Below are 15,845 nucleotides of genomic sequence, written 5' to 3'. Positions count from 1 at the left end.
TTCATTTTAAACCACAATTCACCATTCAACTATCCATTCAATTCATGTCACAAGTACTTGGTTTGGTCATGATATTTGAACTTTTAAGGCATTTGATTCACCCATGAACTTGACCTAACATCACTACACAAAGCCCCAAGCCTTATTTTACATCATTATATGATCATATGAGCTTCAAACATCCATCATTTCACCATAAAAATCAAGAAATCTCAAAGTCACATTTTTAGGTCATGTTGGTTGGTTACATTTTGGCAAGAATGACTTATGGCCAGCTCCAAAATCCACAACTTTCTCATATTACAGGTTTTTTAAGTTCCACTTTGATAAAAATGTCCTAATTGAGTCCCTCTCCAACTTTATTTCAATCTCCAAGACCTAATTCATTAAGCAAGGACCTAAATTTTTGCATTGTCCAAGCTAGTCCAACATGTCTACCATGCCCTAAAACATGAACAAGACCACTACTTTACCACATTGCCATTTCCAAAACACAACTCCTTTTGACCTGGTTCTTTTTGCATCTAATCAAGGAAATGTCAAGGAACATTTGGCACAAATTTCATGAAAATTTCACAAGCCAATTTCATTTGGCCTTGGTTCAAAAATTGGAAATCACCATGATGCACAAACCAGACCACAACCAAACAGAATTTGCATTTTTGTTCACCAAGCTCCCAAACCACATGGATCTTCTCCCTTTTGACCTCTAACACATTGCATAGCATAGTTAGGTATGTTTAGAAGTCAACTGGGATACAAGAGGGTCACAAATCAAGAAACCCGATCCATGTGCAAAAAGTTCAAATTTCCCAAAAATGACTAAAAACAAAAGCCACCACAGCTATGATCCAACCATCCTTGGCCCTCCTTTTTGGTGCTAAAGTGAAAACAAACTGAGTTGAGGGGAAAACCATGTCAGAAGTAAATTGTGTCTTGTTCTGATTGGTGCTTCAGCGCGCGCATTCCATTTTGAGTCTTGTTTTATTATTTTATTTATTAAGTGTGTTTTCTTATCACAAGTGGGAGCTTGGCCCAGTGAGAGAGGGGGTTGATCTCCCATGACCCCAAGGTCAGGGGTTCAACCCCTAGTGCATGCATTATGTCCCTTTTTTTATTCTTTTCACTTCTATTTTATTTATTTTCATCCTATTTATTTTGCATTTCATTTTATTTTTTATCCCACTTATTTTTATTATTCTGAAAATATTCTCAACATGGACCCTTGTTATTTTTGCCTATACTATTTATTTATGCTTTGTTTCATGTCATTTAAACAATTTTTCATTCACTTAGGAGGTTTGAACTTAGTGGCTAATGAAGTCTATAGTTGACATGATATTGGATTGTTTAGGGTTGCTTGAACCTTCTATGTTTCAAACCTACTAATGAATGATCAAGAGTTCATTTATGGTACTTTAAGGTATGGATAGGTTGCCTCTACATCAACCAACTTGGGTCATTTTACATGTAGATGAAGCCATGTATATGTACATATTTGCTTGTGGTTCCTTTTGTTCCATTTTGTTCCATTTTGTCTCCATTGTCACACTAACCCACTAACCCTTATTATTGACTTGTTTATATTGTATATTGATCCTTATAACTTTTCTAACCTAATCATTTAATCAAAACATTAACTTTTAAACCTTGAGTTGGTATAGTCTTCCTTTTGCCAAGCTATTGATATATGGACTTGGGGTTTACATAACTTTCATTGTTACAAATTTATTGTAAGTTGACATTTTGATCATCTTCAATACTTTGCATCAGTGATGAGTTATCCTCTGATGCGCCATATTTTGAATGTTTTGACCTAAGGATAGATAATCCTAAAGTGTTGGACTTGTTCATAATACTAATTTAACTTAAACTTTACTAACTTTGATCACCACTAACCATTGTTATTGTTTTATTACCATTGTTACTTTGCTATTCACTTTTATGTTGTTACTTTATAATTTACATTCAAGTACTCGTCATCATCATACTCATTGTATAAACTCATCATGCATGTTTATTACTGTCATTTATCTTTATTGTCATCATACAATTAAAAATAAAATAAAACATGATAAAATGATAAGACCAAAAATATTCTTTCCACTTAATCAACTTGGACTTAGAGCATATCATTTAGGATCTTTGCTTGGAGGATCCTTTCATTATCTTTATGTTACTCTGTTAACTTTGGATTTCATGCGTAACTTACATACCGATTGTAAGTATGGCATCATGGCACCACCCTAGGGGGGCATGTTTGTAAGACCATTATCCTTTGTTTAGCTTAGGTCAATTTCACACACACAAGGCTTTCTCTTTGGCTACCTTACAATGAGACCCTTTATTTCCTTGTTGGTTACTTTGTATATTCATTACATTACCCAATTTCATAATAAAATAAACAAACACTAAATTCAACTTCAAGTAGCATTTTCATGATCAAACTCAAAATGAAATTAAACTACGATTAATATTGTGCGCCACGAGCCTTAAGAGGTGAAGAATGAGTAAGAATGGAGATTTTATACCCTTACTCTGATTATTTTGGACACAAGACGCTTGGCTTGTTGTCTAGAATTTTCACCTCTACCCATAGACTTTAGTGCAATCTAATCACAAACTCTTTTCATAAACCCTAGTTCAAGGTAAAAACAATACAATCCATCAAACCTTATTTTTATGCCTTAGGGCACCACTTCGAAAACCCTTTTCTCAAAGGTAAAATCAACCAACACACAAACATTTTTTACTCCGAACTATGGAGCTCTGATTTCTCATCACCTGATAAGTGATACGTAGGCACAAGGGCCACAATCCTTGGCGAGCACCAAAATAAAAAACCCTAAGTCCTATCACTTTTGCACTCTTTAGAAAATAAAACAAGAATAAACGAGATAAATACCCACGTACGTAAACAACTCAAATGGTTCCCATTGAATACCATGGACATGAGGGGTATTATACCTTCCCCTTACGTAACCGACTTCTGAACCCAAGTCTCGGTTGCAAGATCGATTCTTTATCCTCGCACTACCCGTGTGCACCTTTTCTTCTTCGAGGGGTTTATCGACTATTTTCCCTCTTCTCTCCCATAGAGGTAATCCAAATAAAATTTGATGGCGACTCTTTTGTTTTGCCTTCTCTCTTCTCTTTCGATCAAGGAAGCATCCTTTAGTTCGGTCCCTGGTTTCGTTATCGCGCGTAAAACCTCAGTAACGACAACCTTCATGCATTTCCCTATGGAGTCTTCTGCTCTGGAAACTTTCATACATTGCCCTGTGGATCTTCATGCTCTGGCAACCCCCTTTGTAGATCTTGATCCTTGGATCTAGCTAAAATTCTAGATTTTTGTATTAGCCACACTTTTTGATTCAAATACACCTACCTTATGGATCCAAACAACAAAATATATGGTCCAAACATTACTATCACCACACTTTCTCAATTCAATGAACTTTCTTTTTTCTTATTCAATCAACTTTTTCCTTTTCAGTTCTTATCCCTAGTTCCACGAATTACGAAGCTTTTATTTCTTTATTGTACTATGAGGATATGTAGGCACAAGGGTTTGAATCCTTGGCGAGCACACTAATTATTAAACCTTTTCTCCCCTTTCGTAAGTAACCTTTAGATACTAACATCCATTCGAGAAAAGAACAAACAAAATGGTTCCTATTGATTACAATGGATGTGAGGGGTGCTAATACCTTCCCCTTGCATAACTGACTTCCTTACCCTTTTTTTATTCCCCTTGGGTTTTATCGATATTTTCCCTTTCCTTAGAGAATAAATAAAGTTCGGTGGCAACTCTGTTGTATCTCTGAGCGTGCGATGCACTCAGGTATTTTTCGCGGCGCGATAGCTGGCGACTCTGTTGGGGAGTACATAAGCAAGTCAAGCCTAGTTTTGTTTGTTTCCTTGTTTGTTTGGGTGTTTATTTTTATGTTTTACTCGCTTTATCTTTATGTTATTTATCGCATTCCTTATTGATTTAAATATTCATATTCTGCATACTTTGGATATCAGTTATATTCTCTGTTGTTGGGTTAGGATGTTGTTACATGAGAGAAAAGCTATATACCTGAGCTTGAGCACAAACACAAGATAGTATGTGGAAAAAGTCGTGATTGACCTACTTGGAGTTATTCCTCTATCAGGGTCGGCACGAGAAACCACACCTACAATAGATCCTTTTGGGAGCATCGCTGTCTGACGAGTCATTCGTCTCAGGCTGTGGTATCTCAAAATGGTTCCTTGACTTTATGGACCTTTTTAGGGTTACCTTTGAATAATAGTACACACATGTAAGGGGATATTGGGTTTTTGTAGGAGATCAAGACCCTACATACCTTTGTTCTCGCATAACTTCGGACCTTTGAACCTACGTCAAGAAGTATGGACAGATTATCTGGAATATGATGGAGATATTGCAGTTTTCCTACTTATTTATTAGGGCATTTATCCTTATCGTTTTACTTACCATTTTTGCATAAATTACATCTTTATTGCATCCTTATTGCTTTACATGCTGGATATTTGCTATATTCTCCATTGTGGGATGGGCTTTGTGATTTGAGAGAAGCTATATACTCGAGCTTGAGTATATACACATGATAGACTCGTGGATAGTCGTGTCGACCCGTGTTTTGCATGTTGGGTTGGCACGAGACCCACACCCAGACTAGATTCACTTGGAAGTATCTTTGTCATGCGAGAATTCACTACGACAAGGTATTTTCATTTAGATCGATGACTCTGGGAGACCTTATAAGGACTACCTTCTTCAAGACTAGAACCTACCTATGAGGGGATATGGGATATTTTTTACAAGAAACCATATACTCTACATTCCTCGAAAATCATGATTGTGCCAAACTTTTGAACCTGCATTGAGAATCATATGCAGACTATCCATAGCATGTTGAACCTTTAATGTATGTTATTGCATACAATTACTGAATCATCAAAACCTTTGAATCAATAGATGTTGCATATTTATTTGCATTCCATCCACATAAGCAACATATGCATTCATACATTCATATTTTTCATGCATTTAAACCAGAAAGCTCACTTTTCCCTTCCTTAACTATAGAAAATGACGACTCTCATTCACAGATACTTCACAAGAGCTAACAGACGGAAAATTATGGCTGATGTTGAACAAGAGAATGCTACTTATAAGGAGACTTTGGATCAGTTCCAGGGTCATATGAATCAATTTCAAGGTAAGGTGGACTCCATCCTAGAGTACCCTCGTACTCAAAAAGAGGCTACCACTTTTGTTGTTGTTGAAACTCATGTTGAGAATATTGTTAAACCTATCACGAATCAACCAAACTATGTTTCGGGGCTCAATGTGCATCTTGATGTGTATCCCTAGGGCATGCCTCAGAATTTTGTTCCTCAGACTGCTAATGGGGGTTCCTTCATTCCTTATCAGACAATGTTTATTCATCTGGTCAATGGGAATTTTGTTGTTCATCCATGGGGATGTCTTCCCATATATCTCCTTAAGTAGTGGACATTGACAATCATGAGGAACGACCTCAACAGACTCTAGTGCTTGTGACCACCGAGGCGCCTAATGAAAATGAACCTGAATACATGGGTCCTCTCATTCATGTTCAAATTCCTTCTCAAGTTGCTCAGCCTACTGCTCAATATCCATAGCAAGGCTTTCAATCTGGAATGTCGCTTGCCCATCTTATGGCCACTTCTGATGTTGTTCCTCAGGTTGCTTATCTTGGGGCACCCTATGCTCCGTATGGGATCCAACATGGTCAGACTGTTAATTCTAGCGTATTGTATCCTGCTTAGATGTTTCCTCAATCTGTTTATCCTCAAGCACCTGCTCAAACTACTCCACAAGTTGCTCAATTTCCTAATTCTCAAGCTTGTCTGCAAGGTCCAGTTATCAATCAGAATAGTCATGGTGCAAGTCAAAGCAAGCCTGTTGAATATTAGTTGATGGATGAGCGCATCAATGCTATTGAGGGGTTTTTCGCGTATGTATGGATGCAAAAGAATTATGTCTTGTACCAAACGTAGTCTTACCTCCAAAGTTCAAGGTTCAGATCTACAAAAATACAAAGGGCTCAGTTGTTCGAGAAGGCGCATCACTATGTACTACATGAAGATGACTTCCTACATTGATAATGACTTCATGCTTATCCATTGCTTTCAAGATAGCCTGTATGGAGCATCTCTTGACTGATATATGGGCCTCGAGTGCAACAAGATCCGATCTTGGAAGGACGTGTCTGAAGCCTTCTTGAAACAGTACAAGTACAACTTGGACATGGCTCCTTGTATATATAGGGATTTCATTTGTAGAATTGGAGGTGTTCATTTTACTACAGAATCTCACTTTCACTCGAAGTATCAACGTTAATAGGGAAAAAAATCTTCATTGAGAGAATGTATGAACCATGAAATACCAAATCTTTACTTTGATGCAAAAGTCTTTCAGTTCAATTTACTTTTACAGTCTAATTACCTTCGTTTACATATCTTTCAATATTTTCTTTTCGCTTTAACTTTATTGCAACAATATGCTTTATTCCTGTCAAAACTATATTTTCACATTGTCACTATAACTATTTCGATTGAGTCGAAGTAGTATCCTTATTTAAAAGAAAATTATAAGTTAGAAATATTAGCACAATGTCCTAGGACTCATTAATCGATCCTGTATGTAACCTTTAATTAAGAGATTAATGGTTTTTTATAAATTTTCATAACAAAAAACCAGCATGCAAAATAGCAACTCTATTAAACCTTGAAGAATTAACTCGCACTTTATAGGATATAATCCAAATATCACTAACACTAACAAAAAGCTTCTTCACATCAAACACATCTTTGAATCTAACGAAACCAAAATATTTGCCCCATTTATCTTTTTCCCTAGGATGAAAACATCTCAAACTGACCGGTACTTGGAAAAAAAATGGACCTCCGTGTCTTCAATTTCACACCATCAGAAAAATTTGTAAATAAAAAAAAATTGTAGAGCCAAGTTGCCCTTTGACCATGAAATCAGGCAGCTTCCTCCGAATCGGTTTGCTACATATGCATCCTCCTTTCCCTGGTTACACTTATGAGCTAGACGAGATCAAAAATTTAATTTAGTAGCCTTATTCTTATTGGCATTATTAATGCAATGCAATTGCTTAAATCCACAAATATGGTCCAAGGGAAAGTTGAATTTCAACTTTATACTAATTCACATTTTGAAAGCGCTCTAACAGTTTATGACAAAGACAACCCCTGAGCGTTGGAATAATATAGCCAAGGTTGTTGGTGGAGAACTATTTGCATTCTCTGCTGAGAAGTCACATTCCAACTTATAAATTTTAATCAAACGAATATATCCCGATTCTGCTATGCATTTGATCTTAGTACACTTGGCAGTTGATCCTACAATTTTGGATTAAATTACTTCTACAAGATTCAATAATAATCAATGAAAGAACACTCAAAAGGTTCCACAATTTTATTGTTCTCTAATTTATTTCCCCTCTCTGGAGCAACTCCACCTCCGTTTTAATACTTTCAAATATTACATTCCTTTTTTTCCAAAATCAAGATATCTCGGTGCCCGCTCGTGAAGATATATTTAAGAGGTTGGTCTCTCAATATTTTTCTATTAGAACTGGCATGGGATTGAATCCCTAATCAAATATTTTAAAGATCTAAATATCTATCATTTATACCATACTATGTTAGTAAAAAAAACTTGTACATTTTGGGTGCAATTACAAGGCCAAAATGCTTGGAATTAGTGATGATTTTCCTCTGATGATTTTCCCTTGCCACGAAGGATGTCGCCGAAATGTCCCAGCATGATGCGCCTGAATCTAGTGTCCTCCACCGGTGGTGGTGGTGACGCAGCACTGTTGGAAGAAGGAGACATTTCTGATAGCACTTCTGTACTGTCTCTCTTTCCAAGCAAGCCGCCATCACCAAAGAAGCTGCTCATTGATGATGCCAGACCAACATGAGAACTCGCCGCCTTATTACTTATACTACTATAACTTGTCCCTGATCTTTCCTTCATAATAATGTCAAGGGCTTCTTTATGCGCTGGATCCAGTGCATCCAAGTCTTTAAAAAGGTTTTGTATTGCAGGCAGCAGGTAGTCTCTGATACTGTTTGCAGAAAGATCTGTATCATAAAGAGTAACTAATCATGCTTGATGTAAGAAAGAAAAACTAACATATCCAGTAGCCGTGGGATTAATACTCCAAGTTAACAAGAGCTAGAAATAAATTATTCCACAATTTTGTTTTGACAAGGGAACAGTATTCGTTATGAATCAATAATAACATAGTACTAAGGTTGGTTTTTGAATCATTGCTCAAAGGGAAGCTGATATGAATTGTAAGTGTAACATTAACATGTACTGAATACTAATATATTTTTTAAGAAACATTAATTATTATACACTCAGTGTCTCCTTGGTATAAATAAAAACAATACATATTGATGTGTAAGAACATTTGCAAGTAGCAATAACAATGTAAAACATTTTTGCATTGATGGTACATACAATGACCAGAGTTAGAGAGTTGGGTTTTCAGCAACTTTGGCAAGATCATGTGAAAGAGATATTACTAATACTATTGTTACACCATGGCTTGAATACCAGAAAATACCTTGAAAATGATAAATAAGAAAGATTTATAAATGTCATGGAGCAAACCTGTGGCATCCAGAGCACGGATTGCCTCGCAAAATACATTGGCTCTTTCTTGCCGGCACTTCAAATTAGTTGAAGCAGTAACTGGCACGGTTGTAAGTTGAGCAATCTTGGACAAAAGATGTGCATCAAGGTTAAGAAACTAACAGCTGAAATTAAAAAATGCAGAAAGCCAATAGAAAATGAGACAGAACGTTGACTTGAGAGTCGGAAAATTATAAACACACTTCTTAATATTATTTACCAACAAATAAAGTTAAGGATATAATCTCTAAGTTGTTCTGTTGTATGAGGTACTGCAACTACTAACGCATGAATGACAGCAATAGTAGCTTCATGGGATCCATCTTCAATAAAAGCACCCATTTGAACACGTATCTTGTCAACTATCTGCAAGAGATCATATTCTTAGTCGGGATTTTAAACGTTTAGTCATCATTAACTTTATACCGACAAAACCCAAGGATATACGCTAGCAAGAGATACCATTTCATTCTTGAAATGTTGAGCAACGGCACCAAATGCATCAATGCTAGCACACTTCACATCAAGGTCTTGTTCAGATCCGAGAGTAACTAATGCAGGCAAAGCATGAGTAGAGACAGTCTTTGCATCAATATGTGGCACCTAATAATGAAGTGCTCTAAGTTAGTGCTTCCATTAATATGAGATTTAAATAGAGACTAAGTAAGTAGTAAGCTTACAAGAACTTTTAGAAGTTTGCCAGCGGTTACTTTCATGTTTAGGTTAGAGCTAACAACCATTTCCCACAGTATTTCAAATATCATACCCTGGTTTTCTTCATATATGCTGCATTATAAATAGAGCTCATGACCAAAATTTGGCAAAAGGACCTCAACCAATTTCGAAAATATAAATAGATTATTGGTGGGTATACAAACCAAATGAAGCGGATTGCATTAATAACTTCAGATGTATGCTTGGCTGATGTATTTTCCTTAGAATTGTCTTCTAATAGCAGCTTTCTCGAGTAGTTTGTTAATTCTTTGCGTTTTCCAGGCCCACCCAAAACACCAGCTAACAAAAGCGGTAGGACACATGATGTAGAGAGCCTCTCAGCAACAGAAGATTTTGGTCTCAAACCTACAAGAAAACTGTCAAATATAAAGCAATTATGTAAAACTTCACACAAAAATTGAAGAATCATAACCTTTTATTCTCGAATGAATAGCACTAGGAAAAAATGTTAAATCAGCATCATCCCCAACTGCTGTTAAAAATACAGGGAGCATTATGCATGTAACATAAGTATCCCCAAACCTTTCAGAAACAGATAACAGAAACTGCAATTGCGAAACTTTGATTAGAAATAATTCAGTTGCTTACGCAACTGAACATACAGCACAAAATAAAAAACCAGAAAATGTAACCGATTAACCTTTGAAATTCGGCTTCGCAAATTGTCTTCTTTCCAGGGTAACAAGCAAGCCAGTTGTATCAGTTTAGGAAAACACTCACCATGCACCCATTCAAATGCATCCCATTTAACATTTCCCCTAGCAAATGTTGAACCAATCAAGGTCAATAGTTTTGACATTGTGATCCTGCATAGTTTACGTTTTGGCATATGCATCTCTGCAATGCTTATACATTAGAATATGAGTAAAGCATACAAAGTTAGTGGGTTTGGAAGACAAGTCTTGACATGCCACCAAGTCGTCCATTCACTTCACCCTCTTAACCCAATATTCCAACTTCCAACTAGTAACTAATGGGTTGAAGGGAAAAATACAACATTCGAGAGGGTCAGTTCAATCAATTCTTTCATATGTCCTATTGTTACTACATAGTAGTGCAAATTGAACAGTTTAAGCCAAGCTTACCTTGCATATAATTCAAGCAATGTGGTAGATACCACAAATTGTGTAGTTTCTAAGCTGGACAGGAAGGGGCATGTTTCAATTGCTTTTTGGTATACGAAAGAAAGCAACTCCGTCAGCATTCTCAATAGAACATCTATATTCCAGCGCTCTCTTTCCCCCAACACATGTAGATGTGAATCTATACACCCTTCAACTACAGAAAGCGGTGGACAGTGCTGCAATTGCGGGAACAAAATTTTACTCAGAAATAACTGCCAAGGATGAAGTTATGGGTCGCAAAGGAACATTAAATGCATAAAGGAAAACCAATACCTGTGCAGAGCTGAACATATGAGAGAGTAAAACCCCCAAAACATGGTCTAATTTGTTTCCCCACTTTACAACTGCAGGAACCATCTCCTTGAGTGTAGTTTCCACCACCACTCCTGTGGGATCACATATCAATTGGAACATCAACTCCTCAACCTAACAACAAATAAAACAAAGAATTGGAGCAACTCTTTATCTTTATTCTTTTTTTAAAAGAAAAAGAAAGTGTCTTAATTTTTATGGTAAGGGTATAAAGAAGCTCCATTCACTACACCGTCCCGTCAACCTGTCTCTGAGCTTACATTGCAGCCAATTCTCTCAAGTCAGAAATCTTCTCCATGATTGCCTCGAAGCATATATAGTGAGGCTGACCTTGAAATATTTATCCGTGTTTGGGAAAAGCGGAAGCAGCTTAGCCAAATTATGAGCTGCGGCCTCTCGAACAATAGTGGCAGAATCTTCTATTAGTTGTTGCACAATTGATAAAATAAGAGAATCACGAATCTCAAGGCGTACAAATTCTGCTAGCTCTCCACATGATTGAGCAACAAGCAGTCTACGTTCCTCGTACATGTGATTTATCTGAAATCCATAACACAGAAAATCTGAAAACAAGATTCCAAGTCAGGATGGCCAGGAGCAAGTCAAAAAATAAAGTTAGGATATACTTGTTCCCAACACTGAGGAAGCAATTCTGTTTCTGTTCTCATCTCTCCAACATTCTTTGCAAGGCTGACACATGCCTGAAATGATCATAATTGTATTGAAAACCAGATTGTTTAATCAACTTATAAGAAGTCAATACAACTTACATCCATTATTATCCGTCTTTGTTGTTCATCGGGACGCTTTATTAAATTAAATATTGTGTGGGTCAATGAATCCCGAGTCCTGCTATCTGGATGGTGCTCAATCGCACACATTATTAGAGGAAGGAGCTCCTGCAACCAAACAACAGTGATGCAACATATTTTGTAGGCTATATAGTTGTAAATAAAATTAGAGAAAAACAGACCTCGCGATGGTTGATAAGGACATATGGAACAATTTTAGGCAAAGCATCTGCGAGTATCTGAATGGTTCCTAATCCCTGTCGAATATTAACATACATAAGAAAGGAAAAATAAAAGTGCACGAAGAAGTAGACAGGCAAATATCCTTTGTTTAAACGCTCGTGAGTTTGACTTTCAATTATTCCTTAAAGGGAGGGGATGTGATTTTTGCTCTGTATATACATACATACATACAAGAACTGCATTACATGCAATGAAAACCAGGAAATATAGTACTAGCTTATTTGTAACACTAGAATAAGCCCTTGCCAAAACTAGTTCTGCAAACTCAGCTTTAATGAATTCAAGAAGAGTTTTTTCTTAATGGAATTCAGGAAGAGTTTAATCATGTATCCACTATCAATCTTACATCTAAGGGGTTACCATATTAAAAGAATTTGACGTTTTACTTTTCACTAATATTACAAAATATGATTGGATTATAAGCTGGAAGAACTAAGAATCTTGCGAACTAGTGTCTAAAAGGCACTCAATAAGGAAATGATAAGTGACTTTATATATATATATATATATATATATATATATATATATATATATATATATATATATATATATATATATATATATATATATATATACATTAATTATTTTCTATTTTGATTAGCTAACGTGACTTTTAGCACTTCAGCATTTGAGAAATTTAACAAAGTTAAAGTCAGGCAAAAAGTAATGGTGTATGAGGTTTTGATCAAGTAGAATGGACTTGCCGTCTTCTCAGATATTGCTTTGTCATTTACACCTTCTGTTTTAGCATGTAACCTGATATCCCCTCCTTGCTTGTGGCCATTTTGTTCAGAGACATGTTCAATATTTTCAGAAACAGTGTTTGTATGTGCAGGATTAAATAAGTCTAGTTGTGAATCTGTGTGTTTATCAGCAAATTCATTAAGAGTTTGAAGAGCCGGAGAATGAGCGTCTTCATCGTGTTTAACATCCAATGTCGCACCTTGGTCCTCGTGCATCTCAATAACTTTGTCTTCTGTCTGCATAAGTTCATTTTCAGAACCACCAAAATTTCCATGTTCTGGAGTTCCTCTATTCTTTTCCTTCAACCGTTCAATTTCCATTTGTAATTTCTTAATTTCTTCATTGTACTTATCTAAAGAGTCGGGCAGAACATTATCAACATCATTAATAGCCATATTATTTCCAGAACTGAACCCTTTAATATGCATTTTCAAATTACTGATCTCAACTCTACTGTCAAGGAGCTCCTTTCTCTGATTCTCCAAGGACTGCTTTAAAACTTGAACCTAAAATTTATTATCAGTATACGATTCATCATAGAAAACTAATATAGTTTGACAGAATATTATCGAAGTAGATTGCAACTACCGTGTTCTCTTTCTGCTTAAGATCTTCTTGAAGTGCACCCAAGGATTTAGTTAATGTTCTTATTTGACCATCTGCCAAATCTTTGCCCTTCAACAAACTCTCCTTTTCTTCATTCAGCCTCTGATTTTCCTTCAAAAATGCTTCATTTTCTCGAACCAGGCCAATTTTTTCCTGCATATCCGTTCATGTGGAGTTCAACATAAACAGTAACTTGGAAGTGATATTGCAGGATTATTATGGCAAACACATTTACATAAATCTTCAAAGACCCATTAAAAATAAATTCAAGGCAATCAGTTCCACCAAATTATACATAACTTTTATTTGTTAGGCATAAAGGGAACGTTGAAACTGAATTGTATCATTAAAAAGTATATGATTTGAAGAAGTTATATTTCTATGTACAGAATAAGTTTTACAGTAAAGAGAAGATATGGGATATGGGGGCGAGAAATGTAGGACTGTTCATTAAAACTGTGAACCAAACCGAGTTAAAGTTAAAATAACTAAACCGTTATGTTTGGTTAGTGAACCGAACCATGTTGCACAAACAATTCTAGAACCAAACCAATGGAAAAAAAAAAAACTAAAATTGAAACCTAACCAAACCAAAACTGAAAATGAAAAATGCTAAAAACAAATTTAAAATATTTTATTAAAAAAATTATAATGGTTCGGTTCTTTAAAAAATGGTTTGGTTTGGGAAAAATTGTCCTCTAACGGTTCGGAATTCAGAACCAGTATACTAAACCAACAATTTTGGTTGGATTCGGTTTTGAGTAAATTCAATTCAGTTCAATTCAGGTGACCTACTACTACGGTTCGGTTCAGTTGGATTCGATTTTTTGACAGAACTGTGCCATGAACAGCCCTAGAGAATCCACTAGATGAAAACAAAACAGTTCCTGAAGATGGAGCCAGCGAAAAACAATGACCAATGCAAAAACAGATAGTTGAACCTCATAACTATTTGATGAATTCAGCTCTCATGTAGATTGGAAAGGTCCAGAACTAAATAGGAACGTGATCCAATCATAACCCTAAAGGATACTAACAAATTTGATTATTATCACTATCATTATGTCAACAACTCCATTATTGAATCAAGCATTTTGTTTTACTAAAAATTGAGTTAATTCAATGAGCTAATTTGGCTACTCCAAAGATTAAATAATGACCTCAGAAGTCTCTGAATTCGAAGAAAGATACTGATAATAATAATGCCGTAAGGCATCTGGTATTAATGCATTTGAGCTCTGCCAAACATCCAAGTTCTGGTCTGTAACCTACAATAAAAGTTATGACAAATTCAACATAAAAGCGCCAAAAATAGCTATTATAATAAAATTGAAGACACTTGAGTTGAATTACGCATGATATTGATATAGATATACCTCTTCATAAAATGTCATTGCAGTGAGTCGATAACCAGCTATAAGCAAATATTCCTTGACAGCACAATTGAGATCGCGACGCTCAGTATCCTTCACTTGACCTAAAGCCGCGACCGGACTATGATTATTCCCTTTTTGCTGTTGAGTTTGTAACTCACCACCACCACCGCCGCCGCCACCACCACCATTCACCAAAACATCTCCACTTGACTTCATTGTTGCACCATCCAAAATATTACATTCTCTTTTGGCTTGCAATTCTTCTTTCAGCTTTGTAATATCTTCCAGTGCCAAACGCAGTTCGTAATCGGTGATCGCTAACTTTTCCTCCGTTTCTTCTTTGTTTTGTAGCAGCGTTTGTGGATCCGCCGCTGCAAAAACGCGATTGCAATTTCAACGATGAAAAATGTGATTCATGTAACAAAATCAAAACGCCGAAATTGAGAAAAGAGAGATATACATGGGAGAGAGTTGAGTCGAGAGATGTGATTGGGAGGGAAACGAGAAGGATCGGCGAAGTATTGTTGAAGACGAATGGCTTGATCGATTCGTCCATCATCGAGAAGTTCATGGAGAAGTTCAAAAGCAGTTAGAATGTAATTCTCTTCTAACAGAAAGTTAACGACGCAATTGCAGAGCGACGATTTCTCTACTTCCATTCTTTCGGATTTTCGATTCGAAGGAGAGAATTCCATTTCGTAATCTCAATCTCATCGCCATGCATTTTTTCCATTCGGGATTGTTTCTTCTAACAGCGGTTGTGCGCGCGCTTTTCGCGTTTCCCTCGCAGACCAACCAAAACAATTCACACCGTCACTTTTTTTTCAGTATTTTGCTATTATTTTCATCCATGTGTATATTTTTCTTTTTCGTAAACATAATAGGTAGAAGACTAAATAGGACGTGGGAGAATCGGAAAAGAAAGTATGAGAAAGAGAAATACTCCAATTTTAAGTCTAAGTCTAAGACCTCGCAATTTTAAGTATAGTTTCTCACTTTGTAAACATTTTAAATAAGAATATAGTTAGTGATAAACTAACCTAAATAAGAATAATCAATGTTACCAGTCTATTATATTTACTTAACCTAAACAATAAATTTTCTTTTATAAATAGGATCTTTCGCATCTTATTTAATATGTATATATTATCTAGCTCTTTTTGGCCTTATCAGTCCATTATAG

At 36.0% G+C, this 15,845-nt stretch overlaps 1 protein-coding gene and 1 long non-coding RNA gene across 2 annotated transcripts; one reads left to right on the top strand and one right to left on the bottom strand.

Moving 5' to 3' along the window:
- The first annotated feature begins 7,484 nt into the window (after window positions 1–7,484).
- Window positions 7,485–7,995, top strand: LOC127118873 (uncharacterized). Its single transcript, XR_007802420.1, has 2 exons — window positions 7,485–7,631; window positions 7,829–7,995. It is a non-coding gene; the product is annotated as an uncharacterized LOC127118873 (long non-coding RNA).
- Window positions 7,691–15,580, bottom strand: LOC127118862 (uncharacterized). The gene is made up of 19 exons (XM_051049103.1): window positions 15,123–15,580; window positions 14,663–15,033; window positions 14,447–14,554; window positions 13,269–13,439; window positions 12,641–13,186; window positions 11,876–11,950; window positions 11,673–11,801; window positions 11,529–11,603; window positions 11,233–11,442; window positions 10,864–11,016; window positions 10,552–10,766; window positions 10,107–10,224; window positions 9,879–10,011; window positions 9,610–9,811; window positions 9,412–9,517; window positions 9,194–9,334; window positions 8,974–9,097; window positions 8,711–8,830; window positions 7,691–8,172 (listed from the first exon to the last, which is right to left on the bottom strand). Exons 1-19 carry the CDS (start codon window positions 15,355–15,357, stop codon window positions 7,787–7,789), a joined length of 3,618 nt encoding a protein of 1,205 aa, XP_050905060.1. The 5' UTR covers window positions 15,358–15,580; the 3' UTR covers window positions 7,691–7,786.
- Window positions 15,581–15,845: the final 265 nt, after the last annotated feature.

The sequence above is a fragment of the Lathyrus oleraceus genome, chromosome 1 (assembly GCF_024323335.1).
Source record: "Lathyrus oleraceus cultivar Zhongwan6 chromosome 1, CAAS_Psat_ZW6_1.0, whole genome shotgun sequence".
Classification (NCBI taxonomy): Eukaryota; Viridiplantae; Streptophyta; class Magnoliopsida; order Fabales; family Fabaceae; genus Lathyrus; species Lathyrus oleraceus.
Note: the sequence above shows the minus strand (reverse complement) of the source record. Positions and strands in the feature narration are given on the sequence as shown.